General features: G+C 40.3%; 1 protein-coding gene across 10 annotated transcripts in view; it reads right to left on the bottom strand.

The window, feature by feature from the left end:
- RPS6KC1 (ribosomal protein S6 kinase C1) overlaps positions 1-26,435 on the bottom strand; it is a 91,236-nt gene that overhangs the window by 41,949 nt on the left and 22,852 nt on the right. For 9 of the 10 annotated variants that reach the window (XR_008734895.1, XR_008734893.1, XR_008734894.1 and 6 more), the window contains 4 exons: positions 24,726-24,785; positions 23,561-23,923; positions 8,591-8,709; positions 870-962 (listed from right to left, as the gene is read on the bottom strand). Coding sequence is in view for 7 of the 10 variants with exons in the window: in XM_055725526.1 (XP_055581501.1) it covers positions 870-962; positions 8,591-8,709; positions 23,561-23,923; positions 24,726-24,785 (635 nt within the window). In the remaining 3 variants the exon portion in view is untranslated. Of the gene's footprint in view, positions 1-869; positions 963-8,590; positions 8,710-18,942; positions 19,002-23,560; positions 23,924-24,725; positions 24,786-26,435 lie in introns of those variants that run through there. The other variant, XM_055725530.1, reaches the window with a different exon arrangement.

Raw genomic sequence — 26,435 nt, 5'->3', positions numbered from 1 at the left:
GTCCAACAAGAAAAAGAAACCTAAAACCACAGACCTTAAGAGACAAGCTACAGGTTTTCTGATGCACGTTACAAATGCATAAATTGACCATGCATTCAGTACATTATGCACAAACCAGGGACTATATAAGGAACTATCAAAAGGCACAAGGGAATTGGCAGGGCAAAAAGGAAATGAGCCTTTACAGTCTGCATTAGCCACTGCCACACTGCTGAATAATACATCATCTTAAAAGTATTTGGTAATGTGATAACTAATCAGCATTATCAAAACAATGCAGCAGTTCTTCTGGTCTCTTAATTAGGCTTGCAAAAAATCTGTATGGTCCTTTACTGTTTACAGAGGGATATTACCCTGGGATTTTGGAAGACATTATTTGCACAAGTCAAAAATAAGCTTGGCTTCACTGCTGAATCGCTGTCTCAGGGCAGGGAATTTCAATTCCAAATTCTCAGGGAAGGAGAACAGTCCTGTTTGTCCCCAGCTCCCATTTCAAGTGACAATTCAAAAGCAGGAATTTCTACCCTTCCACATTTCAAGTATCCACTAGATTATTCAACTGAAAACACAACAACTCGTCCTTACCCCAGTATTGTAACCATGGCTTCATTTTTGAAAAACAGGCCTCATCCTATTGAATACCACCAAACATGTACCTTATCCTTTAGCTCAAATATATTTTGCATGACCTTACATGAATTGCTTAGATAAAAGCCTTTTTTCTTCTACTTTTGTTATTTTAAAGTGCAGATGCATTTGAGTCATTTTCCCCTTTTGTTTCATATCCTTAAGATCCACAGCTTCAAAGACAAAATGTCAGCATGCAGTCGATTTATGACTGAATTCTTGAAGAGACACTGAAGAATTACCTTGTCAATCACCCCAAGGACTCTGAAGGCCTTCAGTTCCTCGGCGGGGCTCCTTAGGTTCCAAGAGGGCCTTGAACTTAGTGATCCTGGAGGCTAATGGAAGATATCAAAGATTATACATCAATCAGGGTGGTACTTGAAGGAAGACTGCCTGCTGAAGCAAATGCCAGGCCGAAGGAAACTAAATTTATCATAAATCAGAGAGAGTGAAGATGAAAGGAGAAGTTTTCTGTTTGTCCTTAGGTGGAGGGGGGAGTGGGGGGGGGTGGGGAATGGACAGATGACACCAACAACTTGCAAGTAAATAAAAATTGAGATAACATTGAAAACAAAAATTTTTTAAAGAAAAAATAATGAACTTTTGTATTTTTTATGCTTAATGGAACCTGGCAATCAATTACTCAATTCTGACCCCATCACAATAATCAAAGCCTTACAGGTATTCTGGATACAAAATAATTCAGAGAGCACTGAGGAGGAGAAAGCAAATTAGAGGCTTTTTAAGTCTGAAGAACATAAAATACAGAACTATAAACAGGGTTCTCTTGCTCTCTGCTGAGCTTTATGAAAGCATTTTAATAACAAGGTGCACAACAGAAACAATTCTTAAAACTGCCTTAGAAAAAGGTAGCTAGCTATGTATCATTAATCTAGAAGTTAACACCATAGCAAGAGAACTGGCAGGCGCTAACTCGTCAAGTAGTTTACACATAGATTTTTGTCCGTGCTGTGTTTTGTAGTTTCTCAGGGCAAGCTCAAAGCTTGCATGTCAGAGGAGAGAACAACATTTCTACTGGAAGTCTTCTGGGACAAAGATCAACCTCTTAAGCATCACATATACCTCTGGCACATTAACAAACATGTCAAGAATTTTCTAGTTGCCAACTGAGAGAATTCATTAGATCTTCCTCCAAAAATTCAACACACAGCTTCTACTAGAACCACAGACCTGGATCTCTTCCTCACAAATAAGGTAACTTCATTTGCAGAGTTGTTGAATGCCAAATTCCTTTTAAGCATAATCTAGTGTCCCCAAGGACACTTCTACTGCACAAAGACCAAGGAAGAGGAAGATGAAACTCCTTAATTTTTAGGCTTCTAAGAGGCAAAAGCTGTTTGTCTAATTTGCCAGCATCCTGAGGCAATATTTAAGAAATGTCTCACAAAAGAAAACTGCTGGTAAGCAATTATGCTGTGGATGAAATGTTTAAGTATCAGGGAAAATCAAGAAATTTTCCTTTATGATCAGCAACTCCCAAAAAAACCTGAAGATCCTGAACTAGGTAATTCAGTTTGCTTCCCCCCCAGCATCCTTAATATGCTGTCCTCAAAAGCCAGAGCACCTCCTTGAAGCTCTCCCCAAAACTGGTTCCCTTTCATGTTGCCAGCCAACCACCTTCTGTCCTTTCCAATTCTTTCCCAAAAATGAACACTTATTTAAGCACAGTCTGCAAAATTCAAAAGAAAGGGTCATAAAAATATGTTCAGAAAGCATGGAGGAAAGTGTGCTTTTCTTTTGTGTTCACCTACTGAGCTCAACATTTAAGAGTTCATTATATATATCTTCAATTATTTGTCTGGGTCTTATAATTGTTTTGTCATGTAAGTGCTGCTAAGGAAGAGTACCAACAGCAGTTAAGAGAAAACAGACCTGATTCTACAAATCACTAAAGGTTTTGGCATGAAGAGCTAAAAAAACCTCAACATGAACTTTTTTCTCCAAGTCTAATTTAGGTTCCACGTTCTAGCAAGCTGTTGGAAGGCTGAAGGAGTTTTGTTGGGTTGTATTTTGGAAGTGTGCAATTCTTCTACAATAACAAAATATTTTCTTTGAAACAGTTTTGCTAACACAGTTTATTCGTGACAAGATTTCAAAAGCTTCTGAGTAATACATTTAACGTAACTGAGTATTTCCAAATCCTCTAGACTACTATAAAAATTTCCACTTCTATCTGCATGCTATTAGGTTTTATAACTGTTCCTCAATAATCAAGCTTTTGAAATTTTCTCTTATGCATAACATTTCAGCCGTGAATTAAGTTAATACATCTCCACAGAAGTTAATAGTTGTGTAATAATGCTATAGAATCACATTTATGTACCCATCATGTCTGAAGAGCCAAAAACCCCACCATACACGTTTTTGGTCCTTCTCTAAAATACCATCAATGGTGGCACAGTAATATTATGCACACACACTGTTTTTCATACATGTATTCTGCAGTCACTTCTTACCTTCAAACATTTTACATTCACATCCACATCTCCACAACTCCCAGTAGCTTCTCCATTTTTATCGATTTCAGGTTATTTTGGGCTCTTTACAGTACTTGGGTTTCACTGTTGCAAAGTCTAATAGTAGAGCCCAGTGATGGGAAGGCATCATATTCTGTCATGAAGCAAGCCGGAAGCAAACTCTAAATACCCAATTCCCACAACTATAGCAATTAAGCACTCTATGAAGCTGCCTGCTCCTCTGAATAGAGCAAAAAATCCAAGCTCAGCATCTAGCCAGCAATAAGAAAAATAACTAAAACCCAGCGCTCTCATCAAAATAGAGGAAGAAAAAAAATACAGGAAGGAGGGTAACAAAAAAATCAAAAGCTTCATTTGCCTTTAGAAATAAGGCATTTAAATCCTAAAGAAAGTGGCAGGCTACTCTGCCTGCAGAAGGCCTTCAGCAGCCTGTCCAAATATCCCAGGATCTTCTCCCCTGTGGCTAGGCCCTGTATGTTTTGAAACTATTTCCAGACTATGAGCTGCACAGCTGGAGTTACCTGACTTAGGATTGGCATCACCAGTTGCTTTCACACCTTCACCTTTTGGCTAGCATGTGCTGATTCCAAGTAGAAAAGGATGAAGTTGACTGTGATGCTGGCCTCTGCAAAGACTCAGCAGCTTGTGGCCACCACTTACCTTCAGAAGGCTCTAGTTTTTGCAAGCTACCCAATGAAACACAGCAATAGCCCTTGCCTCAGCTTTGGCATCACTGCCAGCAGTTATAAGAGCAGGGGGAGAAAGAGAAGTACGCCACCAGCCAGGCAGGAAGAAAAGGCTCTCATGCTAACCTCATTTAAGGCAAGCGCACTAACCCTAGCCCAGTGACACAAACGCCATTTGATGGAGAATTATTTTACTGCTGACACTGACGCCTTTGACAGCGGTGACCACAGAACGTCAGGTGCTCAAAAAAGAGCACTTTCACAAACACCAGTGCAGAGCTGCACATCAAAATGCAATCTCCCCTCACCATTCAGAGGTCTGTGTCCCATACATTCATTAACTATCCACCTATGGCACGGCCAAACCCTCAACTGCTGCAAGGAGATGCCTTCCAGCATCTCCTGGTCTGGCAAAACATGCTGGCCTCTTCCTCACACTGCACCAGCAGAAAAGCAGGTTGCATCTCTGCATGCATCTGAACTAGCCAGAGCTATGGCGTGCTTCAAAAGGCCCCCAGTGATCACCAGCCGGGGAGTGTATCCTCCCTGAAGCTGGGACACACCTTGGATGTGATCTTGGAAGCCCTGACACTGAATTTCTTATTTTATGTTAAATTTATATCTCACAGAAGTACAGCAACGTATTTTCTTTATACTTCAATGTAATTTTCATGCACATTTAATGAGAATTTTAGGAAGAAAGATATCTTATGAAAAGCACGAAGAATGAAGTCTGCTTCTCCTGCTTGGGCATCAGGCTTGCATGTACCTCGTGTTACTAAATTGCTTTGAAAATCAAAAATAATTGACATTTTAAAAGACAACAGCTTTTATAATGGTGCAAAAAACAATTCTGAGTATAAAAAAATGGGCATAAATAGAATCAAAAACTATTTCAAAGAGTGGAAAAAACATGCATTATAAAAATACCAAAAAAGTTAAAATGGACCCACAGCCTGTACCTGTAGCTGTGCTGGCCTCGCAGCTGACAGCTAAGTAGGACTGCAGCTTTCTGACAGTCAATCCAGTGTGATTCAAAGGCTGTTGCTGCAGCTCCCACTCAGGCTTGGAGGTGGCTCCCCAGAGCTGCTGCTTATTCAAGGGGCAGAGAAGAAAATACAGCTTGGAATCTGTAAAATGGCCTGCTGCTGCCGTTACACAGCACTCTTGAGTGTTTGCCATCAAGAAGGCCCTTGAGGCTGTTGTGCTGTGCCAGAGAAAGAAGAGGACAGCGTTTACTGCAGCTTGTTTTTCTAGAAGGTCTACATGCCTGTTTACAACCTCCAGAAGCTGTCTCCACATCTCCTATTCCTATGAGTCACAGCAAGGCTTTTCTCAATGTTTACAAGCTCCTGTCAAGTGAGTTCCCAGTTCATGGTCAGTTCCCTATGCTTCTTTTCAGCCTTAAGAAATCTTCTATCCCTTCTTAAGCCCTCTACACCTTTTTTTAACAGTGCCAAGGTTCTGCAAATGTCTCCTCTTGTGCTCCTCTCTTCACCACTTAAGACTTGCCAGCAGCAGGGTTGTTGCTAAGGATGCTATCCTTGAGAGCTACGCTGTTGGCTTTTTGTTGACGAAGGAAAAGTAACAAACTACTATTGTTCTTTGTTTAGTTTCCATGGCATCAAAGATAATTTTTCTTTGCAGTTCTGAAATGCCAAGCCTTTGTCACTAGGGAAATCTGGTCTTCAGAAAGGCAAGGGCCTGGTATTTTGAGCCATGGAAGAATAGCTCAACTTCTTTCTGCGAGAAAAGCCACCACGCTTTACCTTCGCATGGTGTTCAGATGGCATAGGGGTGGCTTAGGGTGCATTTAGCAGATGTAGCCTTTTGAGACAGATGCATGTGGCTCAGCATGTGGCTGGCACCCGAGCCTTTGGGAGATATGAAGGGCTGAGGGGTACAGGACAGTAACTGAACCTGCACTTCTGAGCTTACCTCTTCCCTTGCTTCACTGTCCTGGTGGATGAGAAAGAAGTAAAATGTCATGTTTAACAAGGACAGGTGAGCCTAGTTTTGATGCTTACTGTGATTGTTCCTTGTAAGGCCACAATAGGAAACACAAAGCTATCTACACCAGACAGGGGTGACAAAGCAATTCTGCCTTGTAACATCAGGTCACGAACAAGAACACTTTGCCTTCAATGTCCATGCTTGCTTACTAGTCAGACCTTTCTCCGAGGTGCAGTTTCAGCACCACTACTGCCCATGAAGTTCTCCACAATGTGCCATGCTTCCCACAACAAAACCACACTCCACTAACCACAGTATAGGCACAGGTACTGCTAGAGTATGGCATTCGTCCATCATTTTCCAACCAATTTCAGTTGTGTGGTTCAAACTGCTGGGCTACCAGGTATAGCAGCACTTAGCTATGCTTCTGTGCGGTGGTTCTTCTCAAAGACTTCGGTGTCCCTCCAGCACAAGAGTTGATGAGAGACATCTTTACAGATCCATGTGGACAAAGAAGGTATTGTACAGCATTATTTAAATATTTGTATATATATCATGTCCAAGCACCAACATATGAACAAGAGATGGTATCAGTCAGCATGACCTACAGCAGTAGCAGGTGCTGGTGGTAACATACTAGTCTTGCCCCCGCATGACCAATGGCATGTAAATAGCAGTTAAAGAATCATCAAGCTGGTGTGAAGTGATGGTGAAAGGAGGAATACACACTAACCTTGTACACTAGAGACATAATTCCTTTAGGAGAAGGACATAAAATATCTGCATGTTTCCACTAGTGTCTGCCAAGACCCACACTGTATATAGATGCAGGTCATTTCAGTGCACTTATCACTGTCTGCATGGGATGGAATAATTCATGCAAACTCCAACATAAAATATCTTGGGCAGTAAAAAGGATAAGCAGTAACTAAAGTGCAAGAATTCATGTCTGATCAGCACCCAGCATTCAGGAAGAGTCACATTACTCACTTTCCCTAAGACGTTAAACTAGAGCACAGAACATGCCAATTCTTGGCGGTTCCTACCACTACCCTTACAATAACTTTGGGAGATAAGTCCTTCTCCCAATTAACTTTTGGCTATCAACTTGGGGACAAGCTGTTCCTCACCACAACCATCATGACCCATCAGCACCATGTGCCCTTGATGCCAGCAAATTCCAAAGCTCTAAGACAAAAGTCAAATGTATGCATTATGAAGAGCAGCAAATAAAGGATATTAAAATACACATACAGGCTTAGGTAAAAAAAAGCCAAATTGTGGAAATGCTTTTTGTAAGAAGGACAATAAGCCAAGTGCAACATTTTGATTGTGCAAAGTCAGATTTGCCCTAACCTCTCAATGTTGAGTTTCAACACAGAAGGAGAACGGTTTTCTGTTCTCATCTTTTTTTTTTTTCCTTGCCTTCTCCCAATTAATCCTGCTTTCCTCTGGATCTGCAAAGAAGGCATGTACCTTATTCAGTACAGCATAAAAGAGGAAATACTTTACCTCTCAAGTTCACATTCAAAAATGCAACCTATTTCTTCCTCCTTCCCAACCACAATTAGTTTTTAAACGTATAAAAAAGGCAAAAATAGGTTGTTCACGGGTTTTTTTCCTTGTTCTGTGGTTTCCAAACATACTGAGATTTCCATTCAATATAGATTCTTCCCCATTTTCAGGGGTGTTTGACCCAAAGAAAGACTACCTAGTAGGAGTTCATATCAGTCCAAAATACTAAATTGTTCAAAGTACAATTCATAGCAGCAGCAAGACTCCAGATCTCACAAAATATATCCCATTTGGAACATCCTCAAAATCATACTTCTAGGGTCTCAACATAAAAAAAGCTGCTCTTCAAAATCAGTGGGTTTGCTTTTTTAATTTACTTCTTAGGCAATCATATTTTATAAGACATCCCATTTTTAAAGTAGTGCTCTCCTTAAAACATTTTTAGATCTGTGCAAAAAAAGAAGCAATAATCTTCTGCCCCTTTTGTCCTCACTTGATATAAATGCAGAGAGACAGGAAGTTGGTAACTTTTATATTTACCACAACAGGGTCATCAACAATTGCACAGTTTAGCATGACTGCCGTAAAAGTCTAAAGAACAGGTAAGTCCCGAAGGAACCTGTTTGGGGAAGGGCAAAGCAGAAATTTATTGAAGGTAACTTGGAACAAGCTTTGTTTGTCTTTTGTCTAAGTACAGATAAGGGTGTTTCTGCTTAGGAAGGTGGGAATTACTAAAGGACCGCCTCAAAAATCAAGAAGCAGCTAATCGCTAAAGCATATCCAAGACAGACATTTGAAGGGACGAGGAAGAACATTTGCTCAATTAAGCAGTTATTTAGTGGGAAATTCATGTCATCTCCCTGCCATGTGCTTGATTCACTTCTGATACAATATTATGTGCTAGGCTAAAGAAACCAACAGCCTTCACACTCCCAACAGGAATGAGCAATTTTCTCATGGGAAAGTCAAAAGAAACATTATGTTCTAGTGTGGTTTTTTGCTTTACCTTTAAATTCTTTAGCATGATTAAAAATGTTTACATTGGCAACTGTGAGTAGAAGGAAAGCATGTGAAAAAACAGGCCTGTATTAAATCAAGCACTCTTCACAATGCTACGAAATGCAAACCAACAAGAATCAGAAAAGAATGGCAACTTAACAGAAACATAACATCAAAATACTCCTCAGGCCTCCTGAAAGAGAAATTCTAGACAGCTTTTGAACCACAAGCCTGAATATGCTTTGCTAAAAGACAGGACAATTTAATTATACCAAGTTCTGGTTCAAAAAAAAGAAAGAAATAAAAGCCTACCATAGAAACGGATGCATCTTCAGACGATTTATGGTAGAGACTGGAAATTTTTTCAGCACGCATAAGGTATTCTGCAGTCTTCCTTTTCACTGCTTCTCGACGAGTTGGACTTGATTCACCTCAATGGAGAAAAAGAAAAGTTATTTTTTCTATAGAGAGAGGGGTACTAAGTAATCAAAGCACATGACTGCTTTGATTCTACCTTTTTGATTTCCTTTGGGTTATTCATAATCAAACCTACAGATATACATCTTATAAAAAGCAAGTACTATGATCTCAGAGTTTTACAAAAATAACAATTTAAGCTTTGCTACAGACTAAGGTAAATAAAAAGTCTTTCCTCATGTTTCTGTGATCTGGTATATGTTCCTATGGTAACATAAGTAAGAACTGAAACAAGCCACTGACCTAAACATTATACTCAAAAAAACCTCAGGGAAGGCACACTAAGACATTTACAACAAAACAATAAAGAAATTTGTTTTTTTCACCTTACGTTTCTCATATGGGCTTTCCTAAGCATAAAGAAAAGCCAGAAATGCTATTAATAGCCAGAAGGCAACATGAGAGACAACAAGACTCTTGCTCACAGCTTTCCGATGCTACACATGAAGAAAGGAAGCAGCATTTGCACCAACCACCTCACTTCCCAGATAGCTGAACCATGCATGTTATGATTAGACTACCCAAACTCTTGCAAGAGGTTAGAATCCCACGACACCACACAAATTCCGTATTCACTCTAAAGCTTACAGTTTGCATTTAGGCATTGACATCATGAACAGTATATTGTTATAATAGTCTTAATTCGTGATGACAACACCCAGCTGCCAAGCAAAGACAGTCAGAGACAACTGTCCCAGAAAAGGCATGAACAATAGAAAAGACTTCATGCGACCCTGACAGGCTCTTCCAGCCCTAACTTAGACCATCCAAGACTTGCAGAAACAGCCTTGGCTGTGACAGGCTTCATGCACCAACAGGTGCAAGCCAGCACCTCTCACAAATCAATGCTCAAACAGGGCAAGGAACTGCAAGGAGATCTGCCTGACAGGTATTCCACATGAAAGACAACGCAAAGAACAGGAAAGGTAATAAATTAAACATGCAAATACACAAACCCTAAGCAACAGCAGATAACAGAGACAATTAACGAAGACTAGAACTCATAAGACACTGATCAATGGATCATGAAAGGAACCTCTGAGTGTAACCTTGAAGAAGTTCAACTAGAAACTTGGTAACTGATAAAGGAAAAAGAAAAAAACAGGATTATTGTGGGTTATCAAGAATGAGCCTCATAAAAAAAGAGCAAACTTATTATGGGATGTCTGAGGGAGAACTTACTGTGTAAATGCTTGCACGTAAAACATTGTGGGAGGCTTTCAGGTGGGGATTGTGGCAATGTGTAAGACATTGTGCGATGTTTAAAGGCAGGATTAACAGTGAGGAAATGGAGGGGTCAAGGTGGAGGAGTGGCACAAGCATGAGAAAACAGAGGTAGGAATTTCATGGGTTGATTGTGTATAAGCAGACTGCTGGTCAATATGCTTGTCTGACTGAGCCCTGTACCTGACCACCACTATTGGTCTTACCTTCTTATGAAAATCTGTTCCTTACTGTTTCCTGCATTAGTGTGCTCATTATTCTCTGTGCATAAGGTGTGCCAACAAGTTTCAAGCAAGATAAGCAGGCAAGTCAGACAAAGCGTCCGAGAGCTGGACTATGGACCTCGGGGCCAGCTACCAGAGACACCTGAAGAGCAGGTCTTTTCCTGACCAGCAAATAGTTTGAAAGAGTCTGGGCTGTTCCTGCTGCCCGTGGTTACGCAGGTGTCTGTAAAGGCAATATCCATCTGCCTGTGTCAATCTGATGTCTGTACAGGGTATGTGTGCACATATGCAAGCCCCCCTCAGAAATTTGCACTCAGCTTCACTGCTGGTAGGACCCAAAGAAGCAGTAAGCTGCAGCCACATCTCTCCAGCAGCTCAGGGAAGGAGGAATTGCTCTGATCCTTCAGTCAGCCAGATCTGGCTATCTTTAAAACCAGCTGCTTAATAAAGAAGGAGCGGTTGTCCGACTGTTCAGTTTTCCCAGAGCACCTTCTAGATGGCAGAGAACAATGAAAAACACGAAGTACAAGGTCTCTTCAGAGAGCTCTGCTGTAGGCTCTCAGAGCCGCTGTTTTCCTCCCGCCCCACACAAGAGAAAATGAATCGCTGCTCTTGCTTTAAACAATCCTTAGAATCACAGCGTGAATAAAGCAGAGGCTCTTTCCACTTTACGTTGACTAGTAGCAGACCATGGCATTTTGACCCTGTTATAAAATAAAGACTCACCCTTCCTTTCATATCATGACTCCAAAACTACCTAAACGCACAGAACCACCACACAGACTCCACCAAGAGTAAATAGAAGAGATCTGCAATCTACCCCAAGCTCTGCTCTAAGTGATCTACTATAAATCTTATTATCCACCTCACAGTAGGAAGGAAAAGTGATTGTCACCTCCTTGGACAGACACACAGAGCCCTGCTCTGCAAAAAGCTTTGACTATATTTGGTCTGGGAAGAAGCTGGACAGTCAGAAATTCAGTGTACTTTCAATACACAATATTATGGATATGTACCAATTTCACAGTTATTTCTCTCATTTTAAAGACAGAGGGGACTGTACCAGGTCCAGCACCTCTAACATCATCCTCCACTTAGCAGGACTCTCCTCGTGAAATTCCCCTAGATGAGACTGTCAGTCTTACTCCCATCTAGGATTAAAAAAAACAACAACATTCAATTGTTTGAACTTGGATTTGGCTTTACCAGAACTGAATAGATACACAGTATTTTATAAGTGTGTGCTGCAATTTCTTAAAACATGACTAATATTCTTGCTTTCATCTCTCCACTTAATCTTGCAGCTCCATATAACTTTCTTGTGCCGAACCACTGGTATTGCCCACATTCACTTGGACACACGAAGTGGCACTCAGGGAAAACAAGTCATCTGCACAGCAACAATAAACTCTTCAGCCACAGCATTTTCTTCAAGCAGACAGGTAGAAAACTGCTAGGTTACTGTCTAAGGCTGTCATAAAAGTCAAGCTTACTGCTTAATTGTTAGTTATATGTATTTAGTTTGGATGTTTATTGCCTTTTTTTCAATGCTTCAGTAATTTTACAGTAATTAACACAAACAAGCTAGGAAGTCCCCTTAGAGCTGTCTTTGTTCTCCCTACTTTCACAAGACCTTAATTTCAGTTTTCCTTCTACTTTTCCTTCGTGAGTAATCTGTTAAATAACATTTGCAAAATGTTCACTCATTACAATCTTCAGCCATAAAAGAGGGTGTGGAGTCACAAAACATTCACTCAACAAGTTCTTGCATCTTATTTGTTAATAAGATCACTAATGGTTTAAGTCTCTGAATACTTCAATAGTTGTATGTTTGAGAATTAGATTTATGGAAATAGGATATTCTTCACATTAGTTTAACCAAGAAAAGGTAAAAAGCTACATTCCAACATAAATTCCCATTTAAACATCCAATATCTCACAAAAATCTGTAAAGAAATGCAGGATATTCATTTTTAAAATAAATAAATAAATGTTACTTAAAAAGCCTTAAACACCGGGTGATGAGTAATAATAAAGACCCCATTAAACTAAAAATAATCTTTAGCATTTATGTCGAATTTCAGGTCATAGAACTCTTCACTTAAAACCAAATAAATCACTAAAACACAGTACTAGAACAAATCCTCGTATTTGACAGATGTTAAAGCTGTGATGCAGACTTTAAGCATATGTTTTTTAAATGCAATATTACATTTTGCTACGGAATAGTGGGTTTAGTTATGCAAAAAGTGTACTCTCAAAAGAATCAACTAATTTATTCCTAGTTAAGAACTTTTGATTTAAACACTGTGTGAGCATATTGAGCTCCTATTTCCATTCTGTGGTTAGCCCACAATAATCGAAAGAGGTATCTCTCTTTAATTACAATTTAAACTTGAAAGGCATTTTTCTTTAAATGGCAGCAAACAGGAAATGTTTAAACTGTGTCAAAGCCTTTGATGAATCTTTACAACTGCTCATAAAAGATCATCCTGCTTAAAATAATATTGATTTTTCATTTATTTTCCTAGATACTAGATTTACGTTTCATCTGATCAGGATCAAAGCTTCTCCCAACTCCTGATCACTGGGATTAAATCAGCAATGTCATTTTACACGTTTAAAAACTACACTGCTAAAGCAAGATATAAAAGTGTAGCCAGGCTGATCATAGAGACCTTAGAATGAAACCCCTCAAGATTCCCCGTTTCTCTCTCTGCATTTGCTACAGAGCAGCTGTGCCTCACACAGATTCACATGAATGAAAATATTAAGGCAAGAAACCACCCACTTAGTTTATTTTCCATATGACTTTCCTGTAATTATTTTGTAAACTGTTCACACAACAATATATAAAAACATCTGCAAAAACAGGTAATTAATGTGTCAAGCCAAACTAATGCATTTTTTATGGTGTCCATGCTTCGTCAACTGTAATTATAACTCTTTTTAAGCAAATGATGATGTGTTTGTTGCAATGTGCAAGTGGTTATTTTAGATGCTCTGTTTACTATTACTGCAAACAGAATATAAAAACTCTACAGCTACTCTGTCGCACGTATAAGCCTTCATCTACACAAGCACAAGCAGGCTGCTCCCTCATTTTTCCAAAGGCTTTGCCTATTTCAAAGAAATAAAAATATCTTAAAATGAAAATTGGCTTTGGAAAGGCTGACCAGGCCACCCACTGACCAAAGTAACAGTAGCCAGGATATTAGGACAGCAGCCAATAATTTAAAATTTGTTCTTTAATTTTTATTTCTAAGGACAGCTCAGCTACAATATATTTACCAAAACAGACGTTCCTAACAACATTCAAATGATCTTGAGAGTTTGATAGAGGAAAACCACAAATATCAAAATAATTGTGCCACTGAGCTCATCTTGTGACTTGCCTGCTTGTTTTCCCATAGTCCAGTGATTTGAATGAAAAATGCAGAGAAGCAGTATTTCCACGTAGTATGTACGTAGCAGTAGCATCTGGGAAACTAGCAATGTTTTTGTCTTCTACTCAAGTCTCCTACTCACACCTCACAGCACCTCAGAAAAGTACATATACCTTTGAGAGGTTAGCTAACTCTGTTGAAGTGGCAAGCGTTCGGTTCAGTTAACTGTTTATTCAGGCACCCAATCTTCTGTAATTCTATCATATACAAAAATTATTTATGTTCAGATATTAATAGCAAAAAGCTGTGAAAGGGGGCCATATCCAATAAACCCAAACAAAAAAAATCTGGGCAGTAAGGACCATGGGGAAAAAAAAATCTGTCCTTTTCCCTCAAACAATCTGGAGTACTACTAACAAAACACATCTCAGATGTACAGAAGAGCTGTCAAACTTGCTCTGGTCCTTAACTATTATCTTGATGCATTTATCTCACTGGATGGTAACAAAAATAGCTGTAGTCACCATTTGCCACTAACATATACAACATCCCACATTCAGTGAATCACAGTATATAGCACCCACCTAGGAATTCTAGACATTCCTTCCTTCCCTCCTTTGTGTCTGACCACCTCCAAATCATCCCCTCCTGGGCATTAGAGATTTTCCTCAGGAAGAGCCAATCTGTCAGGACAGCATTAGTACACTCCCAACCTAACTAGCTGCTTAACCAGTATGTGGATATTTCCACAGAAAAGGTAAGGCTAAAAAGTTAGCATCACCTGTCCCAATCCTCTGTAACCTCCATATTCTAAATCTTCCTGCTTTTCTCTCAAACTTACTAAAAATATATGTGGGCTGCCTTTATTTAAAGATGATATCAGAAGAGATTTGCTCCAGGAAGGAATGTCCTCTTGCAGAACAGGCTACAAGGAACTTGTGGGAGACTGCCTGTTGTGCTAACCCCAAACTCCATGTTCTTAACAATTTAAACAGTAAAACTTTCTCTAAATACTGAAATCTTCAATGAAACATTTATAATTGCCAAATCTAACAGCTATAATACCTTTTTTATTTTTAAAAGTTTCTTTATCTTCTTCACAGTCTTCCTGCACATATCACCCAGCTGGATTGCTGAATTTTTCAAAGAATTGCTCTCTATAAAAATGCAAGGGAGTAAGCCTTAAAAGATTTATTTCTTCTCACAATGAAAAGAGGTTTAGCAGCACCTTCCTTATTAGTGGGTAGCCCAGCTGTTATTTTTGCCTAATTGGTTCAAGAGGACCTCTGTTCTTCTTAGGGCAAACACTTCTTACATCATGTGAAGCAGACTCCTTTGTCCATATTAGCCAAACAAAAGCTCAGGCACACCATAAGTGACAATGCGGCTCATAATCCAGCACACATTTGTGACCACTTTGGACACAGTTTTATAACCCCAAAATTTATTTCAGGAAGGGGGAGAGCTGCTGATTTTGGAATGAGTCTCTACCAACTTTCACAGGAGAGTGGGTAACCTTTAATTTTCAAACAATTACTTAAGTGAAATGTGGCAGGTGCTGTGGTAGAGGGACACTTCAGCATCAAGGAAAGACACTATAGATTCTAGCAGCAGGTGGCAGTTTGGAATTGTGATATAAACCAGCTAGCTCATCGTCTCCAGTATGCTATATATAATGATTAGTTCTTTTGAGGTGATGGCCAAATTCTGCAGCTGAAAAAAAAACCACCTGTAAATATTAAAAAATAAGACCAACATGAAGCCCATTATGGTAAAACAGTTTGAAATGATCTTTTTTCCTTAGCGTTTTGAGAAAGTCAACATTTATTAAATGCAACACATTTATCTAGCAACCAAGAAGAAAAGCCACTTAAAAGTTAAACCTCTCATGCTGAAGCACAAATGTGTGACAGTGAGTGAACACATAAGAAATCTTCTTCCAGCTTCCCAGCGTGCTCATAACTATTATGTCAACATTTTATACGTAATCTTCACTGCAGGTTGCTCAAAACACAAATCTACACTGCCTATGAAGTTACCAATTCTGCATCCTGTAGAAAACATAAGGTTACACATCAGTGGTGTAAATGTCCAGGTAAATGCCTCTCTGGAAAAAACAAATGTTGGCATATGTGCCAAAGTTAAGATTACATAGATTAAGAATGCTGTGGGTGAAATGTGTTTGAGTGACCAGTAAAGCAGGAGCGAGTAACACTCAAGATAATATGAAACATAACTTTCCAGAAATTCTAATCAACAAACATCTGTTTATAGAGAAATTCCCATGTTAAATCCACAAGGTGGGGGGCAACTTGTCATGTGCTGGTGTGACTATCTGGCAAAAAAAAAAAAAATGAATGGTCACACAGCACGTACCATTTTTGGGAGGAAAAGCTGAACTTCCCATCCATCTGCTAAAGCTCATAGTCTTCAACTGCAAGATATTTAACCAAAGTAAGAATTCACAGTATGAGAAATACTCTTAAACACTTCCCTGTAAAACTACACATGCAAAAAAAAAAAAAAAAAACAACCTTGTGAGTGCTGCATGACAGAAGGACAAGTGCTGGCATCCTAGCACAGATAAGGAAACAAAATGGTGACAGCAAGTCCTCCAATGCAAGCACCCCAGGAGGAGAGCCACTGACAGTCAGAGCATGGAAAGAAGTTACACAGGCCACCACCACAGAAACGAGGAAAAGATTTTCCAAGTTCTCTACACTCTTCTTTCTCACATAAAAGGACAAGTCCAAATTAGAATTAGTAACCACAAACATTCCCTGTTTCAGAGCAGAGGGAATGCAGACACACAAGCACCTACCTCTTCAAGTAAGAGCAAGTTACTGCAGTTTGAAGCATAAAGTATTACAGAAAGAAGAAAAAAAAAAAAAGACACGAAAAAACAGTAATGAGATTCATCCTGATGATCTAATAGTATCATATCTAAGTACTAATATATTTCATATGTGCTTTTATATATAATACTATGGGAAATGGTATCTTTCCATGAGCAATCACTAAAATCTCTGAAACAGAAAAGCCAGTGACAGACCTTGTAGAGATCAAACCTATACTAGTCCTTCTACACAGCTCTGAAGATAGAGAGGCTATTTTAAGATACTGGAAAGGAAAAGAGGGAAAGAGGACAGGAAGAGAGAAAAGAAGGATGTGAAAAGAGAGAAGCTGTATATGCAAGAGCTGGTGGGGGAGTGGGTGGAGAAATCAGAGCACTGATTATCATGCAGCATCATGCCCTTAAACGTATCTATGCAATTTTTCTATTCCAGCTAGTAATTTGCCTCAATTCATCTACAGTGCCCAAGGCATTTAATTCTGCAGCCAGAGACTTCAATTTTCTCACCTAAGGACAGAAGCTGCAGTGTAACCTAGATCAGTCTGTTCTGTCTACACTGAATGCTGGAAGAAGCATGGCAACCCCACCAGGTCTTCTGATGGGAGGTAGAAACCCCACATAGCAACAGTCAAAAAAAAGATTAATGCACATAGCTGCAGCTAAGTGCTGGCTAACAACAGCTGAGATAAAAGGCTGTGCAGGCAGGAATGTCTGTCAAAGAGGCTGGGCATAAGCAGCAACCTGGCAAGAAGCTGCTATAAGGACAGACTCCGAAATCTTGGAAAGGTCAGATCAACACCAAGCCAATGCAGCTAGCTGTCTCCCCCAGAAAAGGGAAGAAAGAACATGTTTAAGACGCACCTCGTCACATATTTATTCGTTCTTTAACAGCCACATGCTAAACCACCACATTCAGTCATCTCAGCATCACGCCCTACATGTTGGCTTACAGGTATTGCTACAATTCACCTTAACATGTACTGTAAGGCTCTAAGCTGTGCAACAGGTACTAAACCCCAGACCTTTACCAGCCTCTTGGTGCAGCGAAGTCTCGCAGTTCAAGTGGAATGAGTATTCCTTTACATAGCTGAATCTGATTGTATTTATACATTAACCAACTCCACCATACTTTACCGGCACACATTGCATTTTACTGCTTTGCCACGATGAAGTGTCTAAATGTAGGACTTCTGCATATGGAATAACATCACTCAGGGTGATCCATCCAGCATCTACTGCAGAGTGATGGATCCTATAGCACTAACATTCTGAATATCTGTGTGGCCTGCAATAGGCTTGCAAGCTAACACATTTTAGTTATGAACAGCTCATAGCCCATATCAGCATGGGGTTCAGCATCACTGGCGGTACAATGGGATTAGATGACTTTTTTTTTTTAAGCAAACCATAGTATTTCCAACATCCTTTCTTAATCTAGCTGCTTGTCTACAGACAAGTCCTGTCCAAACATCTAGCCTTCTGAAACAGCAGCTGTGATTCCAAGGTTGTGTGAAGCACTATGAGAGAGGGAGCACTCTGTATGGCTGCTTAGAAAGCCCAACCCAAACAGTCCTACAACACCATCACAGTCCAACAGCAGGAAACAGAGACAGTTTTCAGCTCCTTCGGAAGGAATTGGGGCAGGAAATTTTTGTCTTTACACTTCCACAGCCTCAGTGGAAGTGTAAACGTACAACAGCTAATAAGGCAAGTGACGATACACTATAGGAGCACAGAGGTCTGAGATCAGGGCAGAGGGGAGAATTACAGTTCCATCAGTCACCCTGTCATTAACCTTTCCCTGTGGGGCCCATCACAACTCTAAGGGTTTCCCTGCAGACATCAGCTCACACCTCAATGCATCTTCTCAGAAAACAGGTCTGTTGCTCCAACCAGGCACAGCTGCTGGGTAGCTCAGAAACCGCCTAAGAGATTGTTACTCTCCGTAAGAAACACTACTCAGAGGACTTACCAAGTGAAAGGAATTTAAAATAGCTACTGTATTATAACAGAAGTTTATATTCACATTTCTTGTGTGCCATTCAATGAACAAGCAAAGATGCTTTTCACTCTGCAAGCCAGAAATGCACTCATGGAATAGCCATGACTGTTCCCTTTTTCATAAAGTACTGTCTTCTTGGCATTCTGTCAAGCATGCTCCTGTTTGCATCCCTGGCTCCACCACAAGTTCAAATCATAGCCCATCATAATCCCAGTAATTAGACACAAGTTGGTTTGTTTTCAGTATATCCAAAAATATCATCTAGTTCTCCAAAGTATTCCCAGCATTTCATTGTATATGCATTTCTGGGTTAAAAGTCAAAGTCATTTTAGCAAGGTTCCAGTAATTTGTGTAATTTTTGTTCCAGCTCTGTTTACTGGATAATCATTAAAATAGCACGAAGCAGTGCAAAACTGACATTCACAGCCTGCTTTCAAAGACACACCAGCAGCTTATCTAGAAGTTGTAGATACCCAGTGTAAAACACAGATACATACCTGGAAAACAGTTCGCGGCTGCTGTGACTTAAGAGGCACCATATACTTCATGCAACAAGGTCCATGCTGCCTAGCTGAACCAGCCCCCTAAAACAAATAGCCATTGTGCTCAGCCACAGCTGTTACACATGTGAAAACACCCCAAATCTCTAACAGAGTAAATGGATCACCTCCCTTCAGATGTTAATGTGACATGGAGCCTTGTAGGTAACATACCAGCAACGAACATGTTTGCTTTCTAAACCACATAGAAAAGTACAGGATCTGTTCTACATAAATTAGACTCACTGTATTGTGAAGTGTTCTTGCTTCATCATGTGTCTGAAGTTACTGAAATCCAGCAATAAGCAATCGTGTTAACTCTGTTCACAGCTCAGACAGCCCATCCCATAATGGATATAACTTGAGAATGGCTGGAGTTGGAAAAAGAGGTGCAGCTTATACAGACAAAACTCCCTCCTTTACTACAAAAAACTCTTTCCATAATTTCACCCTCCTGATCTATTCTTTCCTAACATAAACTACACCTTAGGCCAAAGTTAGGGAAAGCACTACTTCACATAAAACAGTTAACTTCCAGCCTAGAAGTTGGTGGCTTGCTATCGATTAGTGCATTTTTTTCCATCACTAAGCCTGAAGCAACACATTGACCTCAAAGTGCTCTGACATGCTAGCAAAACAAAGGAACAGCTACAGATGTGAGCCAAAGTTTCTATCCATTGGTATACTTAATATGCTCCAAAAGGCAGATTCAGATTTCAGATGGTATCAGCTCCTGAAGAATTGTTTAACCATCCTACACAACCCTTACATACCTGCCTCCCAAAAGCCTCAAAATCCTGCACACAGCAATGCCAGAAAACAGGAGAGGGGCAGCAGAATCAGTACATATTCAGAGAAGAAAGAAATTATGGCAGCTATTCCCTCTCACTGCATGCGAGGGAGCTCTGGTATAAGTGAAACAGGGAGGTACAAGAGTTACAGGTAGTTCGGTGGCAGTCCAAGGGCTCTACCGCCCGTCCAAGAATTTGTTATCCTTCCCACTGACAAATGTGTTTAATATTAAGTGCACGTATGGAGCAGAAATAGGCCCAAGATTTATAAAAAGCAGATGCCCAGAGTCCAAGGTATACACTAGCCTCTCAGGGGGCGTACAGCGTTCATTCCCCAAGTTATGTGTGTATTAGGCCTTTTGTCAGGATTATGAATAGGACATTAAAAGATTTAATACTAAAAGTCTGCAAGATACTAGCAGAGCAAAACACATATGCACCTTGCACAGTATAATTAACAGCACCATACTTCTGAGAGCATGCACACACAGCTGGAAACAAAGTCAAGATAGACATTTCTTTGGTGTAATCATAGGCAACATCTGCCTCGTCTAGCATTAGTGCCATCAGCTCAGAGATGGAAAGTCATCAGGAACATAACAGGCTCAAGTGTGTTCCAACCACCTTCACGGAAGCCAGCTACTTCAAACTAAACACAAGCCTATAAATTGCAGTAATAAACTTACTGGTACAGCACTTTGACAAGGCAGCCTTAAGTAGTAAGGAGATCTTGTACCAAGCCTGAAGGAGCGGCTGGCAACAGAGACACCCTTACATTTCAGATACATCTAACCAGCTTAGTGGCTTCACACTTCCGAGGTAATTCTGAGAAAAGTTTCTAACACAGAGGAGGGATGATGTTTGGTTTCCCCTCCCTCCGGGTACTGGTTACATTTCCCGAGTCCAATTTTTAGGTGTCAATTTCTATTTTCTTGGTGCCACCACGTGGCAAAAATGTGTATTGCCATTTTACATGCAAAAGCCACTTCCACTCCACTCTAGAGGCCACACATTCTGCAATGGCTGTACACTGAAAGGTAACGTCATTTACACGTGTGTAAGTATATATGAACACTGTGCTTCACTTCCAGATATTACCAAAGTTTAATTATGCAAAATAGACTGAAAATAAGCAATGACAGAAGACCAGAGGCATTTTGTAACAATTGCACCATCCTTATCTTTGAAGGGAGCTCATTATTATCCATGTAAAATACATAACCAGGGGTGTTTAAATAGCTGAAGTGACTAGGTTAAGGGTTTGGGTTTTTTTCATTGCAACATACAGTGAATAGTCACATACCAATGCCAAACATACCACCTTCACAAAGTAGCTACATCAAAAAGTGCATTACAGAGTTATTTGGGGGGGTGCGGGTGGGGTTGGGAGTGGGGGGTGTTACGTTCCTCATTGATCCTGAGAAGGCATGTGTTTTAGGAAGGCATTTTAATTAGCCCTGTCACTATAAAGAGGGCACCAAAGTGTCTCCCTGCCAGCCTGCAGAAGCTCTGAAGAGAACAGGACACAAAATCAGCTGCACCTAGCCAAATCTAGTATAAACGCCCAGCAGAAAAGGAACATTCATTTGCTTTCCACCTTCCCAGCCATGCAGGCTAACAGAGAGAAAGGAGAAAGAAGAGCTGACTGCTAGGAACTAGCCTGTGTATATTTATGTTCCCAAGGGAAAACATGCCAGCTAAAAAGCAACTCATTCCCATTATTCCCTCTCCTGTGCTGTACAGATGCAATATAAGAGACTGCATGGAAGTTGCAGGTGCTGACTACACACCTCTTCAGCCATCAGAAACACCTCCACCTGCACGCGCACACACAGAGGTACCACCACTACAAATTTATTAACAACCCCCACTGTACTATCTAAGAGGCATCAGGGAAACAGGGCAGAATATCATACTTTCCTAAGACTGAATTTTTTCCTTGCCTGAAAAGCATGGACACCAGTGGGTGAGAGAAAAGGATTAGCAGTCATCTGAGGTAGCCAGATGAGTAGCTTGCCAACAGGAAAGAAGCAAAAGTCCTTGGAGGAAATGTTAGCAAATGCAAGTAAAAAGCTCAACCCACTCTAGTTTAACAAGTGAGCGTGCATCAGTTGAGCAAGTCACCCACAACACATGAAAGAAAAGCCTTCCACAACTTTAAGGTAAACATATTACCATAAGAATTACTGTGGATTCAAAGCCAACATATTTAACCGCTGCCACAACCCGAGCATGCATGCATACTTACCACAGCTTAACCGATGTGCAATAGCCTGACTTGTGTTCATGCCCTAACAGTTTAAAACTGCTTAATAAGGTTCAGAAACTTGAACTGTCAGTTTAAAACTGCATCATGGCAGCCTTGCATCATGGCATGAAGACAGCAGCGGTTATGACAAAACAGGATATTCTTCAGAAGACCTTAACTGAATGGCACACCCATCTAGGAAGAAGTGTATTAGCAAAGAAAGAACAGCTAGGCTCTCCAACAGAAGGACTGCCAGCACATTTATCATCAGGAATGAAAAGCATTTTGACAACATGGGCTTTAAGGAAAGATAGGATGCTATTTGAAAAGCCACAACAGGCAGCAAAGCAGCAACCCTACTGACATCACTGGGACTTGAAAGAGGTGGACTTACCCTTGCCAAAAAAGTATAAGACCCTTCAAGCAAAGACTATGCACGTACCTTGGCCCATACCTCTAGCTTTCATCAGTAACCTGTCCATTATTTTTTGCCAGGCCCTGTTAAAGCAGTTCAGCAAATAACTTCTACTCCTAGAACTGTTCAGAGGGACATCATGACATGCATTATACCGAAATGCAGCAAAGGCTCCTGTTTGTGTGTGCTTTGGTACATTAGCATTGAAGTTCTGATCTGGAACAGCATAATGCATCTGTGCTGTACACCGTCAAACAAAGCCACAATTCTAATCTTACTCATTTGATCTGTGTGTGACAGAAGCACAATACACAGACCCTGAATTCACTCCAGGAAAGAACAAATCTTTTCCTGTCCTTTATAGTTTTAAGCCATTGTTAGACAAAATGCAAATACATGAGGTTATCACTCTTGATCCTCAAGAGCTAGAGATGGAAGAGGAAAAAATTGTTCCCTGACTGACAAGGTGCAAGGAGACTCCACAGAAATTTGTATGTAGGTGCATCTGGTCAGTTAACAACAGCTTTTGTAGACATACATTGACACACAGAAGTCTTTTGAAAAAAAAATAATCCTGTTCTGTAGCAGTGTAGGCATGCAAGTTTGTATGCATCCTTTAGCCAGAAAAGAACAGTTTAGTGGAAGAAGCAAAAGGCTGTGAGCCAAGAATAGTTCTAATCCTGTTGTGATTGGGAAGTTAACCTGAGTCTGCCTCTCCCCATGCGTAAAATGGGGATAATTAATCCTCACTTAACCATGTAAATTAAATAATGTTTCAACAGTGCTGCAAGTGCCACATATTAATTAATGCCTAGGTAATAAAAAAGGAGGAGGCAGAAATGGAGCACTTTGCTGCTTACCTGCAAGTTAAAGGTTGTGCCGCAAATTTAAAAGAGGAGATTTGGCACTTGGAAAATGAGACCCTAAATTATCATTCAGTCTCAGAAAAATTTTTTTCTCTCTCTCTCTTTTTCATATGCACAGCACCTATCAAGCACATGAAAGCCAGGCACACATCATTGTGCAATTCGTATACCTGAGTAAGCTGATGTTAACCAAGGAAACCCCATAAACAAATACATATAACCAAAGGTAAGGCAAACCTAATGGGAAGATCCATACCTTGAACACCTTCCAGAAGCAGATCAACCCCCTTTCTATAAAAGCTGAAAGCAGTTTCATAATCTTCTTCCTCCTCTTTCTTCAAGGCCAGTTTTATCAACTCGCCTGCTTTCTCCAAGTAATCTTGTTTGCCAGGCTTGGGTTTTAAGCTTCCAGTAAACAAACTATGGCTTTCCCTCTCTCCTTCGGGTTTGTTCCACTCCTGCTCAGGTGCCAGTGTGCTTTGTACTGGGGGTTCAGAAGTAAGGCAAAGGCCAACAGCTCTGCTGGGAGAACTTTGGTTGGATGCCATTCCATCATCTAACTCAGCAAGAGAGTCTACATCAACTGTCAGAGAGATCAGGTCACTGTCACTGGAGAAGCCTGGAAGTATAGTCAGAAAGACATCCATTACTCTAGATTCCTCATATACATTACCTCCAAAATTCTTTACTTCATCCAAAGATTTTAGCTGTCTTCTCACTTATGCAGCTTCCCAAGATTGTGCACAGCAACTCCCTGCATGTAAAGCTGTCTTTAAAATTATTTTTTAGTACCTATAGAAACATGGTTTTTAAAATTAAGATACCAGCTACACAGAGCAATTGGTCTTCATTTTAATACTGGGAATGAAGAGACCACCACCTAACACCCAACCTAAACTTTCAAAGACTGCTCACCATTGTGCTCCAGGAAATTACAAAACTAACCCTTTCTGTGTGAGTGCTATTAGAAAAGTCAATCAGTAGAATCTGAATTACTGTTGCAAGAAATCCCAACATACTGTTTTAAATCAGTAAAATGAAGCATTCCAAAACCAGTAAATTAGGAGCTTGGATTAACACTGCAACATGCAGCACTAACATCTACCATGTGTAGTCTTCTTCCTGTGCTAACGCGTGGTAAAATGAATTAGCTTACACTTTAACTAAAATTCGAGATAACGCATTCTATTTTACAATCACCATAAGGTAAAAGTATATATATTTATTGCAAGCTGACTTTCAGTAACTAAACCATGGCAACTTAGCAGGGTTATTTGGAAATAAATGGCAATAAAGGTATTTTACACCTACACCATTTCATTCTGTAAAGACTAGCATCCACAAAAAGCATTCACTCATAATTATCATTTCCTAATAATTTAAATTCCACAGATGTAACGGAAACAACTTCTAGATCTCACCTCCGCATTCCGACTGGCTCGTAAGTGTCACATCATCAAGCCCACTTAAATCCTTCCGAACTGAAAAGGACAAGAATGACAAAAATGTTTCTGACATCCCTTTGTACAACAGATTAGATGTTCACTTGCCATCAAAATGAAAGGGCATGACGCTACTACAGGTAAAAGTACATAATATGAAACTGCTCTTTGTCAGGCTATCAGAGATATCCATTTGGTAACACGCCATTAGAATTGTGGCAGTGGTATTAGATTTGCTATTACTCACTGCCTCTGAGGTTAAAAAACAAAACACAAGTGCTTGCTTGGGGGGGACTAATTCAAACTTCAGCACTCCACCTCATTTCAATAGCAGCAGCACTTTAATCCCTATTTCTCACTGCTCTAATGATTTTAAGGAGACTTAAAACAGGGACATACACACTAAAAAGGGGGGGGGGGGGGAAGGGGGGGGGCAGGGTGAAGATAACAGGCCAGATTTCAGTCTCAAAAATGTCATTCCAGACTAGTACCCTGCATGAGACATATGGAGCAAGCCACAAATTTGGCAGTGCCACCTGGATATCAAGTAGCAGTTTGTTTTATCACCTTGGCACATGTACCCACTGAGGCAATAAAACAGGCAACAAGGTCAAGACATTTAGCTGTTTGTACACACAGAGAAAGCAATTTCTGAGCTAAAACCTGGTGTCTGTTTTTTTCTGTATTATTGACAGTCAAGAGTTTTCCATATTATCAGATAAAGCATTCAGACATCTTCAAAAAGTATGAGGCAGCTGCAAGGACCTGACTCAAAGGTAACTCAAACTTTCTTTTTGATTTTGCAATTCTGGAGTCAGAGGGAGTTCACAATTTATGGAAGAGAAGCAGGAAGGCACTATAGAAATACTGCTTTTCTAAAAGCTAGTGAGAGGAAAAAGGCATGAAGGAGAACACATTACCAGCCACTCTTTGTCTGAAAAGCAAGCGACAGTGATACTTGGTGACACAAGACTACTTGAGAAGAGGTGAGGGTGCACAGAAGACAATGCTCCTGATCTTTTCAGAGGGACATAAAAATAAAGTGGCCATGCAGAGAAGAAAAGTGCCTGTGCAGTCCTGCAAGAAAGAAGGCAACCTCACAACAGAACAGTTGGAGGAAGACAGAATATTCGTTAATTACCGTATTAATAATGGGCCATTCGCCTGTCTAATTTAGGGACAGCAATGTCAAGTTTGGGTGTGGAGGACTGAGAATTTATGAAATAAAATAACATTTAGGAGTCCAGTTACTTGGTTCAGTGAAGAGAAACTGCTAACTAAGGAATGTATAGGTGGAAGCAGAGCTGACTGATGACAAAGGGTGCAGACAGAATGAATGGAAAAGCTGTGACAGGGGTGTGCTGGACACTCAGATTAGATGAATTAGAATGCACCCACACTGCATATTTCAGACAGACCCAAGTTCTCCTACACTCCAAACAAAACCGCATTTGATCTTCTTTTGCAGCCAACTTTACCAGAAGCTGTATGAACACAGCTAGCATGGCACAGAGCCTGAGCTAATAAACTTTGCTTAAGGTCAGGTTTAGAGCCCAGGTCTGGCACCACACAACCATAGTCATGGGGGTTCCAGTCAGCCCAAGGGGCAGGAAGAGTCTGAACTGTATATGCTTATTTCTGGGAAGATAACGTAAACATGGTAAAACATGAGGAGGGAAGAAAAAAAGA

This window comes from Falco cherrug, chromosome 13 (genome assembly GCF_023634085.1).
Source record: "Falco cherrug isolate bFalChe1 chromosome 13, bFalChe1.pri, whole genome shotgun sequence".
Lineage (NCBI taxonomy): Eukaryota > Metazoa > Chordata > Aves > Falconiformes > Falconidae > Falco > Falco cherrug.
This window is presented reverse-complemented; position numbering and strand designations above follow the sequence as displayed.